Genomic DNA, 17,500 nt, shown 5'->3' with positions numbered 1-17,500 from the left:
TCTGTGTGTGTCTGTATGTATATATATATATATATATATATATATATATATATATAATGTATGTATGTATGTATATATATACATAAATACATACATTTACACATTCATATATAACTATGCATGTGTGTTCATGTTCGTCTTTACGTAAATTGAAAAAAATATATATATATATAGATATCAAAATTAGATGTCTTTGAAACCAACGAAATGTGTAATGTATAGAAAGTCTTATTAATCAATGTTATTATTAATTAATATCTTACTAATTAATGCTCTGTTATCATGCTTTGTCATATACTTCACCGAACTCACATAACTTTCTATGCGTCAGGTAAGGTATTCACACACCTACTGATTTATACTTCTTTTTAAATTCTCTTTCCTATTATTCCACATCCTACTTGTGATTATTATTATCATCATCATCTTTTCCATCCCCCTTTTTTTTCTTTTTTTTCTTTCTTTTGGAGAAGTGTAATTTTATTGTGTTGTGTTCTGTGTTTCGTATGGCTTTCCTTTTGTTCCTGTGTGGGGGGTAAGGAAGGGGAGGGGGGAGGCAGGGAGAGAAGGGGGAGATGGAGAGGGAAAGGAGGCGGGAGAGGGAGAGGGAAGGGGGGAAGAAGAAGGAGAGGGAGATGGAGAGGGGAAAGAAGAGGAAGGAGGGAGGAGAGGGAGTGGGAGGGTTAAGAAGAGGGAGAGGGAGAGGGGGAGCAGGAAACGAGAGGTAGTGAAGGGGGTGGGAAGGGGGAGTGCCGATCATCGGGTAAGACAATGAATGTTTCTTGTGACAGGAGGGTGGGGGATAGGGGGGTAAGTATAGAGGGGATGGGGTGGTGTTGGGGGGAGGGTAGGCGGGTAGGGGTCTGTGCTCCCGTTCCCAGGGATATTGCTATTAATTGCGCTCATTGCAAGGAAGTCATTCCTGTGTGTGGGAGGAGGGAGGTGGAGAGGGTGGAGGGGGGGGAGGGAGCGGGAAGGGGGGGTTAAATGATTATCGTATGTTAGGCAACCTTTTCTTTCGTATCGTCTCCCCATCCCCATCTCCCCCTCCCTCCTTTCCACCTCCAGTCACCCCTCCCCCCCATACCCCCTACCTTATTCTTTCACCTCCCCACTTTTCCCATGTCAACCTCCCCCTTCACTGTCCCCTCTTCCCCCTATTTTCTTCATGTTCTATCACCCCTCCCCCTCTTCCCCTTCACATTCTCGTCCTCTCATTCCCTCCCCTCTCTCCCCCATCTTCCCTCTCTTTCCAACCCCTCCCCCCTCCCTTCTACCTTTCCCCCCCATCTCCCCTCCTCCCAACCCCCCACCCTCTCTCCTCCCCACTCCCTTTCCAACCCCACTCCCCATCTTCCCAACCCCCTCCCCTCTCTCCCACCCCCCCACTCCCTTCTTTCCCAACCCCCATCTTCCCCTCTCTTTCTAACCCCCTCCCCCTTCCCCTCTCTCCCAACCCCCCACTCCCTTCTCTCCCAACCCCCATCTTCCCCTCTCTTTCTAACCCCCTCCCCCTTCCCCCATCTTCCAACTCCCCCCTCCCTACCCCTCTGTAAGCGATATCAGGTTCTTGCTCTTTCTTTCGCTTTCTCCTGCTCTCTTTCTCTCTTTCTATCTGTCTGGCTCGCTCTCTCTTTCTTTCTTTCTTCTTTCTCTTTCTATTTTCTCTGTCCGGCTATTTGTTTTTTTTTCTGTTGTCTCTCTTTCGTTCTCTCTCTCTCTCTCTTTCTCTGTGTCTGTCTCTCTCTCTCTCTCTCTCTCTCTCTCTCTCTCTCTCTCTCTCTCTCTCTCTCTCTCTCTCTCTCTCTCTCTCTCTCTCTCTCTCTCTCTCTCTCTCTCTTCCTCCCTACTTTCATGCTTCAGCGGCCACGTGCCTGAAATGAATATGCAAATTGCAGAATGCATGAGGTTGATATGCACTGTCGATAAAGGGAGGTGATGTAGAGATAGAACAGCGAAGAACGGATTGTTGTTGTTGTTTTTATTCTTATTACCATTATTATTATTGTTGTTATCATCATCATCATTATCATCACAACCATCATCATCATCACCACCACAACCATCATCATCGTCATCATCACAACCGTCATCATCATCATCACCATCAAACCATCATCATCATCACCACCACCACAACCATCATCATCATCATCATCATCACAACCATCATCATGATCTGGTTGTTATTGTTACTGTCATTATCATTTTTTTCATTATTTAAATTCTAAAAATAACGATAATGATAATGATGATTACCATTATTACTACTGTCATTAATGTTGTTTGTCATAATTATGTTTAATATTCCTAATATTACCGTTGCTACATCTTCTTCGAAGAGAAAAGAAGATTAGAAAGAAAATGAATGAAAAATAAAAACCGTTGAAAACTGTTACCAGAAAAAATCTGATTTGAAAATTAAAGTTTATTATTATTATTATTATTATTATTATTATACCAACAGCAACAGTCGTGAAATAGTAAAAACAGGGGATAAGACACACACACACACACACACACACACACAACATATATAATATATACATACATATATATATAATATATATATATATATATATATATATATATATATATATATATATATATTTATATATATATATATATATATAATTATATATATATATATGTATATATATATATGTATATATATATATATATATGTATATATATGTATATATATATATATATGTTATATATATTATGTGTATATATATTATATATATACGTATATATGTGTATATATATATATAAATACAGCTGAAGGAAAGGGCGGAGCCACAGGGTGTGAAACCCGGTGTGGGCAGACACTCAGTCTCCAAAAGAGTAGGGAAGGGGGGGGGGAGATGGGGAGAGGGCGGAAGGGTGAAAGGGTAAGGGGAGTGGGGAAAAGGGTAGGGGGTAGGGGGTAGAAGAGACTGTCCAGACGGTCGCCACCCTAACATTGACCCAGTACCTTCTATGCCCCTCCCCCCTCCTCCTCCCCTTTCGTGTCTCAAGACCTGCATACCCCCCCACCCATACCCCTATCCCCCCTCCTCATCCTCGACGCCCACCTTCACCGCATGTAAACAATACCTTCCTCTCTCTTCTGCCCCTTCACCCTTTCCTCCTTCTCCCTCTCTATCCCTCCCTCTCTCCCTTCCTCCTTCCCTCCTTTACCGTTTTCCCTCTCTCTCTCTCTCTCTCTCTCTCTCTCTCTCTCTCTCTCTCTCTCTCTCTCTCTCTCTCTCTCTCTCTCACACACACACACACACCACACACACACACTTCTCCTTCACTCCCTCCCTCCTTCAACCTTCCTCCTCCCTTCCTTCCCTCCGTCCTTCCTTCATTCACACTCCACATCTCAAAAACTCCTCGAACGATATATGCCTTTTCTTTTTTGTATTTAGTGACACGTGACCTTTTCGGTTTGTGGCGGTTAGGATAGGTTAGGTTAGCTTATTTTGTTTCTTTCGCTCTCGTTTTCTTTTCTTGCTTTCTTCATATGTCCTTTATAATAGTGAAGAAGAGGGAATAGAAGTGTGTGTGTGTGTTTGTGTGTGTGTGTGTGTGTTTGGAGGAGGATTGTGAGATAGGACGCGCGAAAGAAAACGGAAACAGACAGACACACACACACAAACAGAGAACACTCAGGAGATACAAAGACAAAGAGTCATAGAGAGCCATAGAAGAGAAAGGGAGAGATAGAGAGAAGAAGAAAAGAAAACAACAACAACAAGCAAAAACACAAGCATCCATTAATAAACCAGGTACCTCATTATCCTCCTCCTCCTCCTCTCGGGAAAGGCGTCTCATAGCGGCTGCTGCTGCTGCGAGTCTCTTTGGCACCAGCTTGGCACCAGGTAACCTTGGCCATGTGAAGCAACCCACGGCAAGGGCCACGCAGGTGAAGGTGCCTCTTACTGCCACTGTTTGGCTAACCTCCTTAATAGTGGCTGGCAGTTGACTTTTTTTTATTTCTTCTTTATTTGCTAGTCTATCTTTGGCTTATCCATGTATTTTATTTTATTTTTTTTATCTGTACTATTTGGAGTCTATGATGTGATTCAGTGTTTTAACTCTGTTTGGTTGTCATGTTTAAAGAGGGAAAATGTAGATGATAAATATAAAAAAAATCACAAGTAAATGAATGAATGTAAATGGAGAAAAAATACAAACAAAAAGAAATAAACACAAGATGGATAGAACACATAAAGAAACAGACATACTAACAGAACAAAAACAAAACAAAAACAAAAAAGAATCACGAAACAGCAGAACTTGAACAGAAAACCCACGATTATTTATCTGTCGTCCACGCCAAGACAAACCCGCCTCAAGGCTTGGATTACGTCCGCCCCCAAAAAGCCAGCTGTCTACCGCACGGAGCCACCTGTCTGTTTCTCGGACTTACGTGGATGAGCTGGACTTTCGGTTCGGTTAGGAACCAGCTACGAGTCGTTTTGGGTTCATTTATGAGGCTTTTTTGGTCTAAAATATTCTCTTTTTTCAACTTTTGGTTTCATATATGAGGCTTTTTTTGGTCTAAAATATTTTCTTTTTTTCAACTTTTGGTTTCATTTATGAGGCTTTTTTGGTCTAAAATATATTTTTTCGAATTTGGTTTCATTTATGAGGCTTTTTTGGTCTAAAATATTTTCTTTTTTTCAACTTTTGGTTTCATTTATGAGGCTTTTTTTTTTGGTCTAAAATATTTTCTTTTTTTCAACTTTTGGTTTCATTTATGATGCTTTTTTTTTTGGTCTAAAATATTCTCTTTTTTCAACTTTTGGTTTCATTTATGAGTCTTTTTTTGGTCTAAAATATTATCTTTTTTCGAATTTGGTTTCATCTATGAGCCTTTTTTGGTCTAAAATATATTTTTTTCAACGATTGGCTTTTCGTGTTCACTCTTTAAGGATTGCAATATCGGCTGTCTTGTTATATTTGAGTTAATTTAATCAAGAGGGAGGGAGGGGAAGGGAGAGAGGGAGAGAGAGGGAGAAAAGAGAGAGTGAAAAGATAGAGAGAGAAAGAAAGACAGTGAGTGAGAGAGAGAGAGAAACTATATCATAATTTCCCTTGCCTTGCACTGAGTTCCCAACCACAATCACGAATCAATCCATCAATCAGTCAATTACCATCCCCCAGGGTCATGGTTTCTCTCATCACCATCTCCCGTTTCTCTCTCTCTCTCTCTCTTTCTCCCTTTCTCTCACTCTCACTCTCACTCTCTCACTGTCTTTCTTTCTCTCTCTATCTACTCTCTCCCTCACTCTATCTTTCTTTATTTCCCTGTCTTCTCTCTCTCTCTATCTATCTATCTATCGCTATCTCTCTCTCTCTCTCTCTCTCTCTCTCTCTCTCTCTCTCTCTCTCTCTCTCTCTCTCTCTCTCTCTCTCTCTCTCTCTCTCTCTCTCTCACTCTCACTCTCTCACTGTCTTTCTTTCTCTCTCTATCTACTCTCTCCCTCACTCTATCTTTCTTTATTTCCTTATCTTCTCTCTCTCTCTATCTATTTATCGCTATCTCTCTCTCTCTCTCTCTCTCTCTCTCTCTCTCTCTCTCTTTCTCTTTCTCAAGTCGACTGGATAAAAGAAGGATTTAAATTAAGGAGAATAGATGAGAGAAGATGAAGAATAAGCAGAGGAGGAGAAAAAAGAACAGGGTAAGAGGACGTGAAAGGAATGATGTAGAGGAGAAGGGAAAAGAAGGAAAGAATGATGGGCAAGACGAAGAAGGAGGAGGAGAAGAAAAAAGAGAAAGAAAAGATGGTTAGGAGGAGTAAGTGGAGCAGGGAGGAGGAGAAATAAGAAGAAAGAGTTAGGGATGGTTATTACGAAGGGAGAGAAAGAAGGAATGGAAGAGAATTTGGATTTGGAGGGTGAGTGGGAGAGAGGGAGGATGAATGGGAGAGAGAGATGGGGGGAGAGGTTGCCAGTGTAGTTTATTGCCTAATATGTATGCCTTTAACACCGGTAAATGTTTGTGCCGTGACTGCCAACAATGCCAGTTATTAGTGTCAAGTATTTCTGTTTTCTTGCAAGGGCCACACCGTCCTGCCGGCGTTGGCATTCCGCTCGAAAATGTTCCACATACCAGGTCTTGCGTAAAAGTAATTTAGATATTTAGGTTTGGCTTTTGTAAGTAGGAATGGATGGACACGCGCACACACGCACGCACGCACGCACGCTCACACCTGCACTCGCAAAAAAGCGCTCTCGTCAATTTACGTATAATACATGCATGTACTCACGCACGCACGAATGCACACATTATCTCTCCCCCCCCCCTATCTCTCTCTCCCTCTCTCTCTCTCTCTCTCTCTCTCTCTCTCTCTCTCTCTCTCTCTCTCTCTATATATATATATATATATATATATATATATATATATATATATATATATATATATATATATCACACGCCCTCTTCTGCCTCACCCTCCCACCTCCCCTCCCACCTCCCTCCTTCCGCTTCTTCCTCCCTTCCATTCACTCATAAAAACAAATAAAAAAATCGTAGATCAAATCAACCCCAGAATCTCAGGATAATTGACCGTTTTCCCCTCATAAAATCCCCTCATAAAATCCCCTCATAAAATCCCCTCATATGAGGCTCGTGTCCTCATTTTCTGAAGGTTCTTCGTTACGTTTGTATATCGTGGGTTTGTGGGCGGTTTTGGGGGTCATTTGGACTGTGAAAGGAAGAGGGTTTCCTTGTTCTCTGTTTGTTGTTGTTGTTGTTGTGTTTGTGTTGTGTGTGTGTGTGTGTGTGTGTGTCGTTGATCGATTTTAAGGAACACAAGCTAAAATAGTGATAAGTAAACCCATAGTTGAATGTTGATAAGATAGATATATTTATGAAAGAAATGCTATATCCCTGCTATATCTCAGCCTATAAATAAAGAATATATTATATATACTGTAACCTCTCTCCCCCTCCCCCCCGCCTCCGAATCTTAACCCCTAAGATATAACAAAAATAATTATAACACCCACCACCCCCACCCTTGCTTACCCCCATCCAAGAGACGAACCAAGAACCCCCTCCCCCCCTCCTCCTCATCCACAAATACAAACACAACCACCGATGCATGACAATACCTACCCCCCCCCACACGCCCCCCTCCGTCACCCCCCACACTCAGAACCTACGATATGTTACGTCTTCATTATAACGAGGTTGAGGGAGGAAAAGGGTTATGCTAAGATGGGCCTCGAGTATTTTTTTTTTCTTTTTTTCCTGTGAAGTGGTAGGTAAAAAAAAGAGGATTTTGTCTCGAATTTCATGATAGTCAGGTTTTATTATCAGAGAGAGAGAGAGAGAGAGAAACGGAAAGACTGACAGAGAGGGGGGGGGAGGAAAGACTGAAAGAGAGAGAGAGAGGAGAAAAGGAAAGACTGACAGAGAGAGAAAGAGAGAGAGAGAGAGAATTAAGAAGACAGCTGGTCGTCTTCGTTGGTCCCTAAATTCCCCCTTCGACTCGACTGGTCTGAGACCTGCTGGGTATATTCACGTGATGACGTCACAATCACCCAAGGGTACAGCATTCTCAGTCAAAATTAAACTAATGATTTTAAGTAAATAACAATTGCAGCATTACAGAATATTACGCCTGGTATTTTATCACAAGAATAGTACATTCTAACATCAGCATGGCAATAGTTAGTGCAAGAATACAAATAATGACATCATGCATACCTTAGAAATCAGTATTGCCAACATCTGTAGCGCGAAATATCCTTCGGCGCTATGCTGCCAGTCATGATCCCACCTGTATCAAATCCGACATCAATCGAAGCCATATATAGCACATCATATACAATCATCAAATGAGGATGTAACACTAGCAATAACACACTAGGAGGAGAAATGATTAAGAGTTTCAAAAATCGCATTATAAAGTCTCGTCGTATAAGTTGGCAACAGTGGCTGAGCATGTAAACATAGACGGATCTCAGTCAACGGTTTTCAATTGTTTTACGGTCTTTTAACCTGGATAAACACAAGCGAAGATGAAACGTGTAATTGAAATAAAGACATTAAAAAGTAATGTTACTGAAATTCATAAAAGAGGGGGAATATACTAATGACGTTTTTCCACAGCAAGTGCGTCTAACCCTCTTGAAACGAATATAGACATCAAAACGGGACGATTTAGACTACGGTGCACGCGCGCGCGCTCACACACACTCACGCTCACACACACACACACACACACACACACACACACACACACACACACACACACACACACACACACACACACACACACACACACACACACACACACACACACACACACACACACACACACACACACACACACACACGAAGACACCCCCCCCTACACACAGATACACACACACACACACACACCACAACAACAATAACAACAACATTCTACAGCATCGAATGCATGGGCGGGTTGACCCCATTAAGCATGGCGGATGGACGGAGATGATTTGCTTGCTTGCTTGCTTGCTGTGTTGCACGCCTGCAACGGGAAACCGCTAATTGGGTATAGTTTGCAGGAGACTTAGGATGTGTCGGGGAAGAGATGCTGTGGGTTTGCGTGGAAGGGGGGGGTGTTACTAGGTCAGTTGTTTGTTTGCTTGTTTTTGTTTTACTGTCGCTTGATCTGTGTTTGTCTGTCTCTCTTTGTCTATCCATCATTCTCTCTCTTTATCTTTCTATGTTTCTCTCTCTTTCTATGTCTAAGGCTATCTCTCGCTCTCGCTCGCTCTCTTTCAATCTCTCTATCTATCTATCTCTTGCTCGCTTTATCGTGATCTATCAATCTCTCCCTCTCCCTCCCCCCTCTTCCAATCCCTCACTGTCTACCGCCTTTCAGTCTCTCTATCTCTCTTTCTCGAAACTCGCGGACATACTGAATGTCAAACGCATGATGTAAAAGCACAGTAGGTCATGCGCGTTGCAAGGTGTCGATCTCACTGCATGAACGTTGTTTCCCGTCGTCTGGTCTCGGTCTGGTCACGGGGAAATGCCCACACAGAGAGATACAACCCCGTAGATAATAGAATAAATGGAATAACAACGTCAAAAGGCGATAACGATGATGATAATGACACACATGGCAAGTACCGCCACCTTTGGGTATTGGTGTTTCCTCGACCGCGACCCGCGCAAGGCGATCGAGGTGGCCTGGCCTGGCCGCTGACATGCACGCGTTACCGAATCAACTTATTTCCCTCCCAATTATGGTCCTTCTGCATGTCTTGTGATCTGGCTACGTATCTCCGCCGGTCAAGGGAAGGGGAAGGGGAGGGGGGGTTATGGAGGGTACTAATTGCAGTCTGTATACTTTGAGAACTGTGCTGTGGCGAAAGGTTAGATGTTGTGAGAGTGGGGAGGGAGAAGGAGAGAGGGAGGGAGGAGAGAGAGACAGGGAGAGAGAGTGGGAGAGAGAGTGGGTGTGGGAGAGGGAGAGAGAGTGGGAGTGGGAGAGGGAGAGAGATTCGGAGTGGGAGAGGGAGAGAGAGAGTGGGAGAGGGAGAGAGAGTCGGAGTGGGAGATGGAGAGGGAAAAAAAGAGACAGAAAGAGAGAATAAGAGAAAGAGACAAAGAGAGAGAGAGAAAATAAGAGAATGAGTCTGAGAGACGGACGGAGCGAGAGCGAGCACAAAAGATTGGTGACCCCCAAAGCCTCACCCACTCGCCGGGGAATGACGCATCTCCCACCTCACCTGTTGTCCTCGAGTGTCCAAAAACGCTTCGTGCCCCCTCCCCTCCCTCCCTCCCTTCCCCCTTTCCCCCCTAGCACCCCGTTCTCCCCCCGTGTCCCCTTCGTTCACGGACACTCCTCGCTCGCTTTCCTGTCGCAGGAAGTCTACTCCAGATTAGTTCGCGGATTTTTAAGACTTCGACACACGACAAAAGGAAATTGACGAATAGACCTATATCTATGGTCGTATTTTTTTTGTCTTTGATTGATCCGTTCTTTGTTTGTTTGTTTGTTTTATTTGTTTTGGTTTTAATGCATTTTCGTTCTTGAGTGATCTCCCTTCAGGCATTTTCGGCTCACTGACCTCGGCCCCCTAGTCACGCCCTCTCGTCCGTCCAGCCCATATTCGCGTGGTTGTTGAATGATGTTTGGATTTCCTTTTGATATGGATGTTTTTCTTGTTTTTTTTTCAATTTTGTTTTTGTATGCGTCTCTCTCTTTTGATTTGTTCCGCCGTGCTTGTTTAATTCGTATTTGAATTTTTGGTTGTATTATTACGACATTTATTATTGTTATTATTAATGTCATTATTATTGTTGTGATTACTTTTGTTATGATTATTATTATTTTCATTATTGTTATTCTATTTCGTACCCAATACGGTCTTTCCCTCTTCTTCTCCCTCTCTTTTCTTTCCTCTTCCTCGCCCCTTTTCCTCCACTTCCTCCCTTCGTCCATCTCCGTTTCCTGTTACCTTTTTCTCCTATTCTTCAAACTCTTATCTTTCCTCGTTGACGTCTTCCTTCATCTCTTCCCCTCCCTTCTTCTTTCCTTTTCCTTCCTCTTCTTCCTCTCCTACTCCTCCTCCCTCGCCTCTCCTTCTCATCGTCTGCCATCCTCCCCCACATCCTCTCCCCCCACCCATTCCATCCTTCCTCCCTCTTCCTCTCCCTCTCCCTCTCCCCTCACCCCATTCCCTCCTTCCTGTCTCTTCCTCTTCTCTCCCAGGCCTCGCTCCTTTCTGTGTTTTTATCTCCGAATGATGACATGTTTTTCCTGCGTTCAAGCGTCCGGTGTACCACGTCCTTAGTTCCATCATGCAACTGCTAAACTGTTGTTGATTCTTTCGTTGTGAATTTACCTTTTCAGAATCAAACTTTGCTATTCTGTTTATTTTCTGGTAAATTGTTTGTTATTCGAAGAGGTTAGGTGTGTTTTATAGTCATTGGTAGGAGAAGAAAAATATATGGTTTAGTATCCCCTGTAGATTAAAAGAAAACGGTAAAAAAGAAAATGCAAGGGTGACTTATACAAATCGAAACATTTTTTTCAATTTTATTTCATGCATCTAATCTTCTTAAAATCTTACACAGCCAAGTACATCACTCAACTACAACCCTATTAAATCTCCCATTTATTTTACAGAGACATCCAGCTGGCCACCGGCGAGTGGATGAACGAATTCGTACGCAGACCTAGCCGCCGGAGAGAGAGCAAGGTTTATGTCCCTCCAGCAGATGTTGTCAAGCGATCCCTCATTAAAAGGTCATGGACTATCTCAAGTGAGTGCTAACAAGGTTATTCACCCATGTTAGGTGTGTTTCCCCTGGCATGGTAGGGTGAGGTGTGGATCAGGAAGTTAGGAAGTTTGATCCGAAGTTAGGAAAGGGGTAGATTCCAGCTGTGGCGATGGAAAATTTTCCTGAGATATATCTTCATATTTATCAAGATAGGGTTTAATTATATATTTTTCAGATATGTACGTATTAATCCAATTAATTCAGATCATCTTCATTTCGTAAATGTAAGAATTTGAAGAGTGCATTAGACATTTAAACAATTTTCTTGAGTTTGCCATGTTAAAGAATCCGTTTTCTTAAAGGGACAGACTTACGAGAAGACGGGACTCGGGACCCTAAACGATTGCCATGTAAGACCAAAGTATTTTCATGAAACTGCTTTGATGATTGCTTTTACTTTGATTTTGAGGCAGATTATTATTATTTTTTGTGCTTACTTGATTGATTATGAAATATGCGGCTGTTGGATATTGCTCTTTGGGGGATCGTGTCTTGTGTGTTGAAAAAAAAAACTAGTATAAGATTGGTTGTGTGTTGCGTCCTATATACCAGTGTTTTGTTCTTTTTTTGTGTTAACGTTTTGTTTTGTGTTGTTTACGTTTACTTATGTATTGTGTTGTTATGATTTGCGTTTGCTTTGGTTACTTATGATTAAAAGAGATTATATAAGTAGGATGTTATTAATGTGGATCGTTTATTCGTAAGATAACAAATTACTTAACATGGAATCATGCCGTGTGTGTGTTTGTGTGTGTGTGTGTGTGTGTGTGTGTATGTGTGTGTGTGTGTGTGTGTGTGTGTGCGTGTGTGTGTGTATATATATATATATATATATATATATATATATATATATATATATGTACATATGTATACATATATATATATATATATATATATATATATATATATATATATATATATATATATATATGTACATATGTATACATACATACATATATATATATATATATATATATATATATATATATATATTATATATATATATATACATATGTATACATACATACATATATATATATATATATATATATATATATATATATATATATATATATATATATATATATGTGTGTGTGTGTGTGTGTGTGTGTGTGTGTGTTTGTGTGTGTGTGTGTGTGTGTGTGTGTGTGTGTGTGTGTGTGTGTGCGTGTGTATGTGTGTGTGTATGTGTGTATTGAAGTGATTCATGGTCTTGTTACAAACTAAATACACGTAATCATTATTGGTAAGATTAAGCAGTAGATACATTTAGACTAATTTCATACTAATGCTAATTAACCAGAATGTTGATTGTAAAGCTGATAGACGTGGAGATTTATTGAAATATTGATCAGACTGAAATAAAGTTAAATGAGAAGTTTTCGAAGAGTTATATTAGGACTTTTTGATTTTCTGTCGTTGGTTTGTTGGCTTATTATTTTAACATTTTCGTTTCGATTTCGCTTTGTTACATTCAGTGGCTGTGACGCCCGCCCGACGAAGTGTTCCTTGCTCTAACGCGCCGTTCCTCTTCAGGTCCGCCCACTGGAGATCGCACTTCTCCTGAGCTCCGGGCACACAGCGGCCGCCCCGTGCCCACGCCCCGCAAGGCGCCCCGCGGCCACTACGCCCCTGCCGACGAGAACGAGCCCCCGTGGGACGCCCCCCAGTACCCTCCTCGGGGGGCGCCGCCCAGGCGCTATAGTATGAGCAGCTTTGATGGTGTGCCGCCTTCCTCGCGCCACCCGAAGGGCCCCGCTCCCGCCCCCCCTCGCGGCCGCTACCACGAGGCTCAGGATTCCAGTCCTCACGGCTCTTACGGCCACCAGAGCCCCCTGGGACACCAGAGCCCCCTCGGCCACCAGAGCCCCTTGGGACATCAGAGCCCTCTTGGCCACCACAGCCCCCACAGGTACTCCTCGGCCGAGTCGCCCCCGGTGCCGCAGCGTCGCAGGGTCCTCCCCGACCTGCCAGCGCACCCCGGCTTGGGCCCCGCCGCCCATCTGGAGCGGCCGTCCACGCTCCCTCGCAAGCTGCGGGAGCCGCGGCCGAGCAGCCGCCAGTCGCCCCCTGCGCACCACGACCCCAACCGCTTCCACTCGATGCCCCGCACCAGGACGCGGTCCCCGAGCGGCCAGGGGCGCGGCCGCTCCGAGCCTGCCCACCGGCCGCAGTCCCCCGTGCTGCCGCTCCGAGAGAACCCGGCCCTCGGCGGCTACATCAGCTCGGGCCCCGTCACCAGCACGCCCATCATGCACGACCCGGGCCTCGTGCAGCACAGACTCGGCACTCGAGAGGCGCCTCCCACGCCCGCCCCGAGAGACCTCTCACGCCCACCCGCTCCCGGCCGCCCGCCCGAGCAGGCGACGCCCAACTCTTCCCTGCGTCGCCACCCGCACATGACGTCCGGCGGAGCGCGGCTCGCGCGTAGTGACGCCGACCTCGGGAGCTTGGGTCGCCTGAACCGCCCCGACGTCGAGGGCGTGAGCATGAGCCGCAGCCGCAGCGAGGTGGACGCCACGCCCGTCATCAACAACCGCATCCCGGCGTCGCGGGCGGACTCGGGCGTGAGCGGGTCCTCGCGGGGCGGGACGTCGGACAACAGCGACTACGACGTGGACCCCAACAATCCCTTCCGGAAGATGCCCGGGCCGCGCGGGCGCCAGGGAGGCAACCCGACCGCAGTCACCTCAGGTAAGTGCGGCCTGTCCGGGCCTGCCTCTTGTCTTCTCGTAATCAGTGCCGACTCTTGCAATGACGAGAGACGTAGAATCAACACAGCGCTTCAGTGCCATTAAGGGGAAGGAGTTCTTGTAATATGAGACACATATTACATGGCGTTTACTTTATGTAACAGATCGAACCCAATAAGCTCACCTCAAAAAATATATACAGTATATATTGCTGCAGTACATAATGCCAAACTCTTCTTAATATGGGAAGAGCGTTTATGTTCGTTAGGCAAACATTACATGAATACATTCTTTACCAGTTTCTTCCTTGACTTAAAAAATAATCGCAGATTCCATGTGTCTTTCGGTTGAGAATTGCTGCTCTAGAGTAATTAGGATCGTTATCTAACATTTGCATTTGCATTACTCTTCTGCATCTTGCATCATCTTAAACTTATAGGGGTTAGAAATCACGAGCCGATTTCTTTTTACCTATTTTGAATTTTTGTTTCGGTTAATGGTTCACTTATCCTCCCTCTCTCTCTCTCTCTCTCTCTCTCTCTCTTTCTCTCTCTCTCTCTCTCTCCCTCTCCCTCTCCCTCTCCCTCTCCCTCTCCCTCTCTCTCTCTCCTTTCCCCTCTCCCTCTCCCTCTCTCTCTCCCTCTCCCTCTCCCTCTCCCTCTCCCTCTCTCTCTCCTTTCCCCTCTCCCTCTCCCTCTCTCTCTTCCTCTCCCTCGTTTAGTAATTGTTCTAAAAGGCCATTTAGCCCGTGCGTAATAGCCGTTCTGACAATTAAAGGTGTTGCATTGATAAGATATGATAGCGGGACAAGGGTATTTTGTCTATATTTGTGTACTGCGTTTCATGATTGATATCTTTATGTATATCTGAGTTTTTCCGTAAATCGTTATTGTCATTATGTCCATTTATTCGTGTAGAAATAAGGCCAGTGCGTTGTTTTTCAAATTTCGAATCAGATAATTAAGTTTTTATCTCTAGCTTATTATTAATAGAGCAGACTGGCAGGTAATGGACCGGGTTGGTAGCAGCGCCGTTGGCAACGTCACGCTGGGTAATTACGTAATTTCACCGCACTTATGGAACCGGAATGCGTGAATCCGGCCATTTGACGCGGGGATAATTAGCGCAAAAAATAAGTCTTACACCATCCGATCGGTTTAAAGACCTACTTAGCGTAGAATCACATGTGTGTTTGCGAAGGTACATACAGGTAAATACACACGTACACACACACACACACACTTGCGCGCGTGTGTTTGTGTGTGTGCAAGCAGGTATAAAACCATACATACATACATCATGCGCACACACATGACACACACGCAAACACACACACACACACACACACACACACACACACACACACACACACACACACACACACACACACACACACACACACACACACACACACACACACACACACACACACACACACACACACATCCTCTCCAGATTGACCTATGACCCAGTAGGGAAGAAGCGGGGGGGGGGAGGGGGGTGGTCAGGTGATGGATGGAAGGGGAGGGGGGGAGGGGGGTAGGGAGGGTTATTCCCAAGGTGGTGTTGGTCAGGTGATGGCTGGAAGGGGAGGGGGGGAGGGGGAAGGGAGGGTAGAGAAAAAGGCGAAGAAGGGAGGGAGGGAGGGAGGGGGAGGAGGAGGGTTGTAAGGTAGGGAAGAGGAAGAGGAGGGAGAAAGAAGGGAGGATAGAGGAAGAGGAGGGTGAGAAGGGGAGGGTGGAGGGAGGATAGAGGAGGGGGAGAAGGGGAGGGGGAAGGGAGAAAGATATTTGCCGAGCGCGTGAGTGTACATAATCCACCCCACGGGGAGTCTTACCCCTTTGTCTCGTCTCTCTCCCTGTGTGTGTGTGCTTACGTGTGTGCATGTGTACACATATATGTATCTATCTATCTATCTATCTATCTATCTATCTACCCATCTACCTACCTACCTACCTATCTATCCATATATCCATCTGTGTGTGTGTGTGTGTGTGTGTTCTATTCACTCGCCTCGCCCTTCCACTTGTAACGTTATTGAGTCCGCTGGAATAGACTAGGCGGCTGAGTTTCCATGGTGTTGCGGTCTTTATGTGTCGCTCATTGGATTTTATTTTTCTGGATTGTGTTTATTTAGATCTCATGTCTTGTTCTCCTTTTCTTTGTTTGTTACTTTTGTCTATCTGTCGATAAGGAGATGCATGTACGCACGCACACGTACATGCATATGTACACGCACGCACGCACGGACGCACAGATGGATAGATAGATGGATGGATCACACACACACACACACACACACACACACACACACACACACACACACACACACACACACACACACACACACACACACACACACACACACACACACACAACTGCTAGTGGAGCGAAACCGATTCATCAAACAGGTAGCGAGGTGGAACTGCTTCGAAATGATATCTTTCTCTCATTTTCTCTGTCTCTCCTTTCTCTCTCTGTCTCTCCCTTTTTTTTCTCTCTCTCATTTTCTCTCTCTCTCTTTTCTCTCTCTCTCCTTCTCTCTGATTTTCTGTCCCTCCGTTCTCTCTCACTCCCTCATTTTCTATGTCTCTCCTTTCTCTCTCTCTCTTTTGCTATCCATTATTTTTTTCTTAAATAGGCGTAATCGGCACTATTATTATCTTCCTCATTATCTGAGTGTCATACACACTTTTCGTCGTTGGGCTCACTCATTCACTCACTCACTCACTCACTCACACACTCACCCACTGACTAACTGACTCACTCACCCACTCACTCACTCACTCACTCACTCACTCACTCACTCACTCACCCACTCACTCACCCACCCACTCACTCACCCACCGATTCGCTCACCCACTCACTCACCCACTCATAAACTGACTGACTCACTCACTCACCCACTCACTCACTCACCTATTCGCTCGTTAATGCAGCCGTGTTTTCTCCGTCACGCTGGTTCTCCAAAGCGAGTGCTGCGGCATGAGAGCTGACTCAATAGGCACACTGTGATGGTGTTGTACCTCGTGGCTTAGCGTCTGTCTTAGGGTCTTGTCTTGTCTTGTTTTGTCGGTCTCTTCTTTCTTCTCGTTCTCGTTCTCCTCTTTCGTTTTCTTTTTCTTCCCGTTCTCGTTCTCCTCTTTCTTTTTCCTTTTCTTCTCGTTCTCGTTCTCCTCTTCCTTCTCTGCGTTCTCGTCTTCCTCATCTTCCTCCTCTTTTTTCTTCTTCTCGTTCTCGTCCTCCTCCTCCTCTTTCTTCTTCTCGTTCTCGTTCTCCTCCTCTTCCTCTTCCTTCTCTTTCTCGCCCTCCTCCTCCTTCTCCTCCTCCTCTTCCTTCTCTTTCTCGCCCTCCTCCTCCTCTTCATTATCTTTCTCGTCGTCCTCCTCTTTCTTCTCTTTCTCGTCCTCCTCTTCCTTCTCTTCCTTCTCGTCCTCCTGATCTTCCTCTTCATCTTCCTTCTTCCCGTTCACGTCCTCCTCATCTTCCTCCTCCTCTTTCTTCTCTTTCTCGTCTTCCTCTTCCTCTTCTTCCT

The 17,500-nt window shown here is 44.7% G+C and overlaps 1 protein-coding gene across 1 annotated transcript in view; it reads left to right on the top strand.

The window, feature by feature from the left end:
* Positions 1 to 17,500, top strand: part of LOC122247513 (uncharacterized) — a 385,131-nt gene that overhangs the window by 226,254 nt on the left and 141,377 nt on the right. The window contains exons 4-6 of the mRNA XM_086540169.1: positions 11,118 to 11,254; positions 11,575 to 11,622; positions 12,809 to 13,966. Coding sequence (XP_086396295.1) covers positions 11,118 to 11,254; positions 11,575 to 11,622; positions 12,809 to 13,966 — 1,343 coding nt within the window. The remainder of the gene's footprint in view (positions 1 to 11,117; positions 11,255 to 11,574; positions 11,623 to 12,808; positions 13,967 to 17,500) is intronic.

This window comes from Penaeus japonicus, unplaced genomic scaffold (genome assembly GCF_977035675.1).
Source record: "Penaeus japonicus unplaced genomic scaffold, GWHDUDI00000001_assembly GWHDUDI00000009, whole genome shotgun sequence".
NCBI classification, from domain to species: Eukaryota; Metazoa; Arthropoda; class Malacostraca; order Decapoda; family Penaeidae; genus Penaeus; species Penaeus japonicus.
The sequence above is the reverse complement of the archived record's forward strand: the minus strand, read 5'-3'. Positions and strand labels throughout refer to the sequence as shown.